Source organism: Petromyzon marinus, assembly GCF_048934315.1.
Source record: "Petromyzon marinus isolate PM22_M1 ecotype Great Lakes invasive population chromosome 83 unlocalized genomic scaffold, UKy_Petmar_22M1.pri1.0 chr83_unloc.2, whole genome shotgun sequence".
Classification (NCBI taxonomy): Eukaryota; Metazoa; Chordata; class Hyperoartia; order Petromyzontiformes; family Petromyzontidae; genus Petromyzon; species Petromyzon marinus.
The window spans coordinates 296754-308276 of NW_027422635.1; the positions used below are offsets into that span (position 1 = coordinate 296754).

General features: G+C 47.4%; 1 protein-coding gene across 2 annotated transcripts in view; it reads right to left on the minus strand.

The window, feature by feature from the left end:
* Positions 1 to 9874, minus strand: part of LOC116938249 (serine/arginine-rich splicing factor 12-like) — a 50029-nt gene extending 40155 nt beyond the window's left edge. Inside the window, exons 1-2 of one of the 2 annotated variants that reach the window (XM_076058971.1) lie at positions 9684 to 9874; positions 722 to 826 (exon numbers count right to left, since the gene is read on the minus strand). In XM_076058971.1, the coding sequence (XP_075915086.1) occupies positions 722 to 826; positions 9684 to 9748 (170 nt within the window). In that variant the 5' untranslated portion in view covers positions 9749 to 9874. The remainder of the gene's footprint in view (positions 1 to 721; positions 827 to 9683) is intronic. The other variant, XM_076058972.1, reaches the window with a different exon arrangement.
* Between the last annotated feature and the right edge of the window lie 1649 nt (positions 9875 to 11523).

An 11523-nucleotide genomic window follows, 5' to 3' on the forward strand; every position in this document is an offset into this window, starting at 1 on the left:
TGGTGATGATGGTGGTGATGGTGATGATGGTGGTGATGGTGATGATGGTGGTGATGATGGTGATGGTGGTGATGATGATAGTGATGATGATGATGGTGGTGGTGATGGTGGTGATGGTGATGATGATGGTGATGATGGTGATGATGATGGTGATGATGGTGATGATGGTGGTTGATGGTGGTGATGGTGATGATGATGATGGTGATGATGGTGATGATGGTGGTGATGATCATGATGATCATGGTGATGGTGGTGATGGTGATGATGGTGATGATGATGATGGTGATGATGATGATGGTGGTGATGATGGTGATGATTGCGGTGGTGGTGGTGTAGCGATAATAAGTCGTGGCGATGCCGGTGGCTGTGACCGTGATTGCCGGTGGCTGTGACCGCGATTGCCGGTGGCTGTGACCGCGATTGCCGGTGGCTGTGACCGCGATTGCCGGTGGCTGTGACCGCGATTGCCGGTGGCTGTGACCGTGATTGCCGGTGGCTGTGACCGCGATTGCCGGTGGCTGTGACCTACGGCGGTGCCGGTGCCGACAGCGGTGGCTGTGGCCGGCTGGCGTTGATAATGGCGGCGGCTGATGATGATGACGATGACGATTACGATGATGATGATGATGATGACGATTACGATGATGATGATGATGATGGCGGTGATTGGCGCTGCCGGTCTGCGATGGCGGTGATTGCAAGCCTTGCTGGTAAAGGATATTGCACGTAAGCAAATCCGCGAGGTCGCCGCGTGTAGTAGTCAAGTGGAATGTACACATCTACGATGGGGCCATAGCGACCAAACTCCCGCCGCAAGTCCTCGGGCCTTCAACAACGACGATAGCGGCAAAAAAAAGAAAAGAGGGGGGCAACACAGGGCCGGGGTCAACATCACACTCACTCACTCACACACTTACACACTCACTAATACTCACTAATACTCACTTACACACTCACTAATACTCACTTACACACTCACTAATACACACTAATACACTCACACACACTCACTCACACTTACACACTCACTAATACTCACTTACACTCACTCACTAATACACTCACTAATACTCACTAATACACACTCACTAATACTCACTAATACACTCACTCACGCTCACTCACACACTCACTAATACTCACTAATACACTCACTCACTCTCACTCACTCACTTACACACTCACTGATACTCACTAATACACTCACTCACTCTCACTCACTCACTTACACACTCACTAATACTCACTAATACACTCACTCACACACACTCACTCACACTTACACACTCTCACACTCACTCACTCACACACTTACACACTCACTAATACTCACTAATACTCACTTACACACTCACTAATACACACTAATACACTCACACACACTCACTCACACTTACACACTCACTAATACTCACTTACACTCACTCACTAATACACTCACTAATACACACTCACTCACACTCACTCACACTCACTCACTAACACACTCACTCACTCATATACTAATACACTCACTAACACACACTCACTAACACTCACTCACTAACACACTCACTCACTCATATACTAATACACTCACTAACACACACTCACTAACACTCACTAACACACTCACTTACTCATACACTAATACACTAACTCATACACTCACTAATACACTCACTCACCACTCAATCACTAATACACTCACTAATACACTCACTCAATCACTAATACACTCACTCAATCACTAATACACTCACTCATACATTCACTCACTAATACACTCACTCATACACTCACTAATACACGCACTAATACACGCACTCACTAATACACTCACTCACTTACACAATTCACTTACTAACACACTCACTCATACACTCACTCAGTCATACACTCATTCACTCATACACTCATTCACTCATACACTCATTCACTCATACACTCACTCATACACTCAATCACTAATACACTCACTAATACACTCACTCACTTACACAATTCACTTACTAACACACTCACTCATACACTCACTCAGTCATACACTCATTCACTCACTCATACACTTATTCACTCATACACTCACTCATACACTCACACACACTCACTCATACACTCACTCATACACTCACTAATACACTCACCACTCAATCACTAATACACTCACCACTCAATCACTAATACACTCACTCACTCAATCACTAATACACTCACACACTCACTAATACACTCACTCACTAATACACTCACTCACCACTCACTAATACACGCACTCACTCACACACGCACTCACTCACGCACACACTCACGCACACACTCACTCACACACTCACTCACTCACACACTCGCTCACTCACTCACACACTCACACTCACTTACTCACACACTCACTTACTCACACACTCACTCTTACACCACTCATACACCACTCGCTCACTCACTCACTAATACACTCACTCACTCATACACTCACTCTTTCATACACTCACTCACTAATACACTCACTCCACCACTCACCACTCGCTTACTAATACGCTCACCACCCACTCGTACGCTCACCACCCACTCGTACGCTCACCACCCACTCGTACGCTCACCACCCACTCGTACGCTCACCACCCACTCGTACGCTCACCACCCACTAGCACGCTCACCACCCCACTCGCACGCTCACCCCACTCACAACTCGGCACAGGGCATTCCCTAGCCGCGGTGGATAGGGAGGTGTTAGCAACCTCGCCTGGTATGCAGGAGTTTGTGGGTTCGATCCCAGACCTTGACGATGCCTCGCTGCTGCTGCTGTGTATTTAGAGTCTGCGTCACTCTCTCTGTGAAGAGGCGTTAGCTACCTCCCCCTCCACATTTTGAATCAACGTCTCTACGCGTGTAGGGCATCTGGGTGCTGCTGTAAATACCCACACGGTGATGGTGACATGAGCCACTTGATTGAGGCGCTATCTCTGTGCGATGGGCAGGTGGCGTGTCTGAACAAAGATCCACACAGCCGTTCAGTGGGGTCATACCTGGTAAACATCAACATAGTTTAGTTTGGGTCTCTGTGTATCTCTGTGGGTCTCTGTGTGGGTCTCTGTGTGTATCTCTGTGTGTATCTCTGTGTGTATCTCTGTGTGTATCTCTGTGTGTATCTCTGTGTGTATCTCTGTGTGTATCTCTGTGTGTATCTCTGTGTGTCTCTGTGTGTCTCTGTGTGTATCTCTGTGTATCTCTGTGTGTCTCTGTGTGTCTCTGTGTGTCTCTGTGGGTCTCTGTGGGTCTCTGTGGGTCTCTGTGGGTCGGTGTGGGTCGGTGTGGGTCTCTGTGGGTCTCTGTGGGTCTCTGTGGGTCTCTGTGGGTCTCTGTGTATCTCTATGGGTCTCTGTGTATCTCTGTGGGTTTCTGTGTATCTCTATGGGTCTCTGTGTATCTCTATGGGTCTCTGTGTATCTCTGTGGGTTTCTGTGTATCTCTATGGGTCTCTGTGTATCTCTGTGGGTCTCTGTGTGTCTCTGTGTGTCTCTGTGGGTCTCTGTGGGTCTCTATGTGTCTCTGTGGGTCTCTGTGGGTCTCTGTGTGTCTCTGTGGGTCTCTGTGGGTCTCTGTGGGTCTCTGTGTGTCTCTGTGGGTCTCTGTGGGTCTCTGTGTGTCTCTGTGGGTCTCTGTGTGTCTCTGTGTGTCTCTGTGGGTCTCTGTGGGTCTCTGTGGGTCTCTGTGGGTGTGTATCTCTATGGGTCTCTGTGTGTCTCTGTGTGTCTCTGTGGGTCTCTGTGGGTCTCTGTGGGTCTCTGTGTGTCTCTGTGTGTCTCTGTGTGTCTCTGTGTGTCTCTGTGGGTCTCTGTGGGTGTGTATCTCTATGGGTCTCTGTGTGTCTCTGTGTGTCTCTGTGTATCTCTATGTGTCTCTGTGGGTCTCTGTGGGTCTCTGTGTGTCTCTGTGTGTCTCTGTGTGTCTCTGTGTGTCGCTGTGGGTCGCTGTGGGTCTCTGTGGGTCTCTGTGGGTCTCTGTGGGTCTCTGTGTGGGTCTCTGTGGGTCTCTGTGGGTCTCTGTGGGTCTCTGTGGGTGTGTATCTCTGTGGGTCTCTGTGTATCTCTATGGGTCTCTATGTGTCTCTATGTGTCTCTATGGGTCTCTATGGGTCTCTATGGGTCTCTATGGGTCTCTATGGGTCTCTGTGCATCTCTATGGATCTCTGTGCATCTCTATGGGTATCTGTGTATCTCTATGGGTATCTGTGTATCTCTATGGGTCTCTGTGTATCTCTATGGGTCTCTGTATATCTCTATGGGTCTCTGTGCGTCTCTATGGGTCTCTGTGCATCTCTATGGGTCTCTGTGCATCTCTATGGGTCTCTGTGCATCTCTATGGGTCTCTGTGTATCTCTATGGGTCTCTGTGTGTCTCTGTGTGTCTCTGTAGGTCTCTGTGTATCTCTATGGGTCTCTGTGTATCTCTATGGGTCTCTGTATCTCTATGGGTCTCTGTATCTCTATGGGTCTCTGTGTGTCTCTGTGTATCTCTATGGGTCTCTGTGTGACTCTGTGGGTCTCTGTGTGTCTCTGTGTGTCTCTATGTATCTCTATGGGTCTCTGTGTGACTCTGTGGGTCTCTGTGTGTCTCTGTGGGTCTCTATGTATCTCTATGGGTCTCTGTGTATCTCTGTGGGTCTCTATGGGTCTCTGTGTATCTCTGTGAGTCTCTGTGTATATCTGTGGGTCTCTGTGTGTCTCTATGTGTCTCTATGTATATCTCTGGGTCTCTGTGTGTCTCTGTGTGTCTCTGTGTGTCTCTGTGTGTCTCTGTGTGTCTCTGTGTGTCTGTGTATCTCTATGTGTCTCTGTGTATCTCTATGTGTCTCTGTGTATCTCAATGGGTCTCTGTGTATCTCCGTGGGTCTCTGTGTATCTCCGTGGGTCTCTGTGTATCTCTATGGGTCTCTGTGTATCTCTATGGGTCTCTGTGTATCTCTATGGGTCTCTGTGTATCTCTATGGGTCTCTGTGTATCTCTATGGGTCTCTGTGTATCTCTATGGGTCTCTATGGGTCTCTGTGTATCTCTATGGGTCTCTGTGTATCTCTATGGGTCTCTGTGCATCTCTATGGGTCTCTGTGCATCTCTATGGGTCTCTATGGGTCTCTGTGCATCTCTATGGGTCTCTGTGCATCTCTATGGGTCTCTGTGCATCTCTATGGGTCTCTGTGTATCTCTATGGGTCTCTGTGTATCTCTATGGGTCTCTGTGTATCTCTATGGGTCTCTGTGTATCTCTATGGGTCTCTGTGTATCTCTATGGGTCTCTGTGTATCTCTATGGGTCTCTATGGGTCTCTGTGTATCTCTATGGGTCTCTGTGTATCTCTATGGGTCTCTGTGCATCTCTATGGGTCTCTGTGCATCTCTATGGGTCTCTGTGCATCTCTATGGGTCTCTGTGCATCTCTATGGGTCTCTGTGTATCTCTATGGGTCTCTGTGTATCTCTATGGGTCTCTGTGTATCTCTATGGGTCTCTGTGTATCTCTATGGGTCTGTGTATCTCTATGGGTCTCTGTGGGTCTCTGTGTATCTCTATGGGTCTCTGTGTATCTCTATGGGTGTGTGTATCTCTATGGGTCTCTGTGTATCTCCATGGGTCTCTGTGTATCTCTATGGGTATCTGTGTATCTCTATGGGTCTCTGTGTGTCTCTGAGTTTCTGTGTATCTCTATGGGTCTCTATGTGTCTCTATGGGTCTCTATGGGTCTCTATGGGTCTCTATGGGTCTCTATGGGTCTCTATGGGTCTCTATGGGTCTCTGTGCATCTCTATGGATCTCTGTGTATCTCTATGGGTATCTGTGTATCTCTATGGGTCTCTGTGCATCTCCATGTGTCTCTGTGCATCTCCATGGGTCTCTGTGCATCTCCATGGTTATCTGTGCATCTCCATGGTTATCTGTGCATCTCTATGGGCCTGTGTATCTCTACGGGTCTCTGTGTATCTCTATGGGTCTCTGTGTATCTCTATGGGTCTCTGTGTATCTCTATGGGTCTCTGTGTATCTCTATGGGTCTCTGTGTATCTCTATGGGTCTCTGTGTATCTCTATGGGTCTCTGTGTATCTCTATGGGTCTCTGTGTATCTCTCGGGGTCTCTGTGCATCTCTATGGGTCTCTGTACATCTCTATGGGTCTATGTATCTCTATGGGTCTCTGTGTATCTCGGGGTCTCTGTCCATCTCTATGGGTCTCTGTGTATCTCTATGGGTTTCTATGTATCTCTATGGGTCTCTGTGTATCTCTATGGGTCTCTGTGTATCTCTATGGGTCTCTGTGTATCTCTATGGGTCTCTGTGTATCTCTATGGGTCTGTGTATCTCTATAGGTCTCTGTGTATCTCTATGGGTCTCTGTGTATCTCTGTGTATCTCTATGGGTCTCTGTGTATCTCTATGGGTCTCTGTGTATCTCTATGGGTCTCTGTGTATCTCTATGGGTCTCTGTGTATCTCTATGGGTCTCTGTGTATCTCTATGGGTCTGTGTATCTCTATGGGTCTCTGTGTATCTCCGTGGGTCTGTGTATCTCCATGGGTCTCTGTGTATCTCTATGGGTCTCTGTGTATCTCTATGGGTCTCTGTGTATCTCTATGTGTCTCTGTGCATCTCCATGGGTCTCTGTGCATCTCCATAGTTATCTGTGCATCTCTATGGTTATCTGTGCATCTCTATGGGCCTGTGTATCTCTACGGGTCTCTGTGTATCTCTATGGGTCTCTGTGTATCTCTATGGGTCTCTGTGTATCTCTATGGGTCTCTGTGTATCTCTATGGGTCTCTGTAGAGACTCATCTCTATGGGTCTCTGTGTATCTCTGAGTCTCTGTGTATCTCTATGGGTCTCTGTGTATCTATATGGGTCTGTGTATCTCTATGGGTCTGTGTATCTCTATGGGTCTGTGTATCTCTATGGGTCTGTGTATCTCTATGGGTCTCTATGGGTCTGTGAATCTCTATGGGTCTCTGTGTATCTCTATGGGTCTCTGTGTATCTCTATGGGTCTCTGTGTATCTCTATGGGTCTCTGTGTATCTCTATGGGTCTCTGTGTATCTCTATGGGTCTCTGTGTATCTCTATGGGTCTCTGTGTATCTCTATGGGTCTCTGTGTATCTCTATGGGTCTCTGTGTATCTCTATGGGTCTCTGTGTATCTCTATGGGTCTCTGTGTATCTCTATGGGTCTCTGTGTATCTCTATGGGTCTCTGTGTATCTCTATGGGTCTCTGTGTATCTCTATGGGTCTCTGTGTATCTCTATGGGTCTCTGTGTATCTCTATGGGTCTCTGTGTATCTCTATGGGTGTCTGTGTATCTCTATGGGTGTCTGTGTATCTCTATGGGTGTCTGTGTATCTCTATGGGTGTCTGTGTATCTCTATGGGTGTCTGTGTATCTCTATGGGTCTCTGTGTATCTCTATGGGTCTCTGTGTATCTCTATGGGTCTCTGTGTATCTCTATGGGTCTCTGTGTATCTCTATGGGTCTCTGTGTATCTCTATGGGTCTCTGTGTATCTCTATGGGTCTCTGTGTATCTCTATGGGTCTCTGTGTATCTCTATGGGTCTCTGTGTATCTCCGTGGGTCTGTGTATCTCCATGGGTCTCTGTGTATCTCTATGGGTCTCTGTGTATCTCTATGGGTCTCTGTGTATCTCTATGGGTCTGTCTCTATGAGGCTCTATGGGTCTCTGTGTATCTCTATGGGTCTGTGTATCTCTATGGGTCTCTGTGTATCTATATGGGTTTCTGTGTATCTCTATCGGTCTCTATGGGTCTCTGTGTATCTCTATGGGTCTCTGTGTATCTCTATGGGTTTGTGTATCTCTATGGGTTTGTGTATCTCTATGGGTCTCTGTGTATCTCTATGGGTCTCTGTGTATCTCCACGGGTCTCTGTGTATCTCTATGGGTCTGTGTATCTCTATGGGTCTGTGTATCTCTATGGGTCTCTGTGTATCTCTATGGGTCTCTGTGTATCTCTATTGGTCTCTGTATATCTCTATGGGTCTCTGTGTATCTCTATGGGTCTCTGTGTATCTCTATGGGTCTCTGTGTATCTCTATGGGTCTGTGTATCTCTATGGGTCTCTGTGTATCTCTATGGGTCTGTGTATCTCTATGGGTCTCTGCGTATCTCTATGGGTCTGTGTATCTCTATGGGTATCTGTGTATCTCTATGGGTCTCTGTGTATCTCTATGGGTCTCTGTGTATCTCTATGGGTCTCTGTGTATCTCTAGGGGTCTCTGTGTATCTCTATGGGTCTCTGTGTGTCTCTATGAGTCTGTTTATCTCTATGGGTCTCTGTGTATCTCTGTGGGTCTCTGTCTATCTCTGTGGGTCTGTGTATCTCTGTGGGTCTGTGTATCTCTATGGGTCTGTGTATCTCTATGGGTCTTTGTGCATCTCTATGGGTCTCTGTGTATCTCTGGGTCTGTGTATCTCTATGGGTCTCTGTGTATCTCTATGGGTCTCTGTAGAGACTCATCTCTATGGGTCTCTGTGTATCTCTGAGTCTCTGTGTATCTCTATGGGTCTCTGTGTATCTCTATGGGTCTTTGTGTATCTCTATGGGTCTCTGTGTCTCTATGAGTCTCTGTGTATCTCTATGGGTCTCTGTGTATCTCTATGGGTGTCTGTGTATCTCTATGGGTCTCTGTGTATCTCTATGGGTCTCTGTCTATCTCTATGGGTCTCTGTGTATCTCTATGGGTCTGTGTATCTCTATGGGTTTCTGTGTATCTCGGGGTCTCTGTGCATCTCTATGGGTCTCTGTGTATCTCTATGGGTCTATGTATCTCTATGGGTCTCTGTGTATCTCTATGGGTCTCTGTGTATCTCTATGGGTCTCTGTGTATCTCTATGGGTCTCTGTGTATCTCTATGGGTCTCTGTGTATCTCTATGGGTCTCTGTGTATCTCTATGGGTCTCTGTGTATCTCTATGGGTCTCTGTGTATCTCTATGGGTATCTGTGTATCTCTCGGGGTCTCTGTGCATCTCTATGGGTCTCTGTACATCTCTATGGGTCTATGTATCTCTATGGGTCTCTGTGTATCTCGGGGTCTCTGTCCATCTCTATGGGTCTCTGTGTATCTCTATGGGTTTCTATGTATCTCTATGGGTCTCTGTGTATCTCTATGGGTCTCTGTGTATCTCTATGGGTCTCTGTGTATCTCTATGGGTCTCTGTGTATCTCTATGGGTCTGTGTATCTCTATAGGTCTCTGTGTATCTCTATGGGTCTCTGTGTATCTCTGTGTATCTCTATGGGTCTCTGTGTATCTCTATGGGTCTGTGTATCTCTATGGGTCTCTGTGTATCTCTATGGGTCTCTGTGTATCTCTATGGGTCTCTGTGTATCTCTATGGATCTCTGTGGGTCTCTATGGGTCTCTGTGTATCTGTGTATCTCTATGGGACATCTCCACGTGACAAGCCGGCCAAGCTTTCGCCTCCGAAATCAAAATAAACCTTACACAAGGTTAACGAGTTAACGAGTCGATAGCTACAAATTAACACCAGGTTAATTTAAGTTTAAATCGCGAGCCGAGTTCGTGAGGCGAATCGAGGGGGGTGGGCGAAGCTAAAGCCTGCGCTACTAGGCCGCAGGCTTCGGGCCTACCCTCATCATCGTCGCCACCCCCCACCACTCAGCGTGGTCGTTCTCAGCCGCTACCGCCGCACTCACCGCGTGGAGTCGGCCACGTTCCTCACGTAGACGGAGGAGTTGGCGGGGCGGTTGTACTTGGACATGATGACGATGATGGAGGTGGTGCTGGTGGTGGTGATGGTCGTTGCTGCTCCTAAGTGCTCACTCAAATGGAGGAGAGGAGAGGGTGGTGGCGGTGACGTCACGGAGGGAGGGGCGAAGTGTCTGACGTCATCGGAGGAAATGTGACGTCACGTGGGTGTGTGTGTCTGTGTGTGTGAGCCGTGGGAGGGGCGTAGAGCGGGTGACGTCGCGGGGGAGGGGTTAGAGGGGAGACGTCACGGTAAGCAGGGGGTGACGCAATGTGGTTGAGAGGTGAAGTGGGTGACGTCACGCAGGAGGAGGGGGAGGTGACGTTTAAGGGGGTTGGGAGCTACTGACGTCACGGTCGGGAGGGGTTTGGGTGACGTCACGGAAGAGGGAGAGCGTTGAGAGACGTCCCGGGGGAGGGGGGGTGGTGTGGACGTTACGGGGGGGTAGGGGGGGGAGCTCGTGACGTCACGGTGGGGAAGGGAGGTGGTGATGACGTCACGGGGGAGGGGTGGTGGGGTGGACGTGACGTCACCTTGAGTTGAGGGAGGAAGGTGAAGGGGGTTACGTCATTGAGAAATTATAATAACAAACAAATGCCGCCATCTTAGACATTGTCGTGGGTGGACGTGATGTCACCCTGAAGGGAGGAGGGATAAGTGACGTCACGGTTGATAAGAGAGGGGCAAGGATCTCCCATTAAAAAGTTGCTGTAGATAATTTAAAACAAATGACATAGTTTTAGAAAGTTGGGGGGTGGAGGGTCAAAGTGACGTCACCTTGAGGGACGGAAGTGACGTCACTAGGAGGAGGAAGTGGAGCGGCGACACGAGAGGGGTGAGGGTGTTTCACGCATGAAAAAAGCGCGGGAAATTTGTTTAAAGAAATGACGTCATTTTCGAGTTTCGGGGGGGTGCTGGTGGTGGAGAAACGTGACTTCATCCTGAGGTGGGGGGGGAAGATGCGGTGACGTCACGCGTGAGGGGGGTTGTCCCACTCATTAAAAAAGCGCGGGAAAATTTTTAAACAAACACATGACGTCATTTTAGAAAGTTTCTAGGGTGGTCGTGGCATCTATCTCCATTTATCTCTCTCCATCTATCTCTATGTATCTCTCGGTATGTATCTCTATGTATCTATCTCTCTCCATCTCTCTGTATGTATCTCTATGTATCTCTCTGTATGTATCTCTTTGTATGTATCTCTCTGTATCTCTCCATCTATCTCTATGTATCTCTCTGTATGTATCTCTATGTATCTCTCTGTGTGTATCTCTATGTATCTCTCCATCTATCTCTATGTATCTCTCTGTATGTATCTCTATGTATCTATCTCTCTTCATCTATCTCTATGTATCTCTCCATCTATCTCTATGTATCTCTCTCCATCTATCTCTATGTATCTCTTTGTATGTATCTCTATGTATCTCTCTGTATGTATCTCTGTGTATCTCTCTGTGTGTATCTCTATGTATCTATCTCTCTGTATCTCTCTCCATCTATCTCTATGTATCTCTCTCCATCTATCTCTATGTATCTCTTTGTATGTATCTCTATGTATCTCTCTGTATGTATCTCTGTGTATCTCTCTGTGTGTATCTCTATGTATCTCTCTCCATCTATCTCTATGTATCTCTCTGTATGTATCTCTATGTATCTATCTCTCTTCATCTATCTCTATGTATCTCTCTCCATCTATCTCTATGTATCTTTCTGTATGTATCTCTATGTATCTATCTCTCTCCGTCTATCTCTATGTATCTCTTTGTATGTATCTCTATGTATCTCTC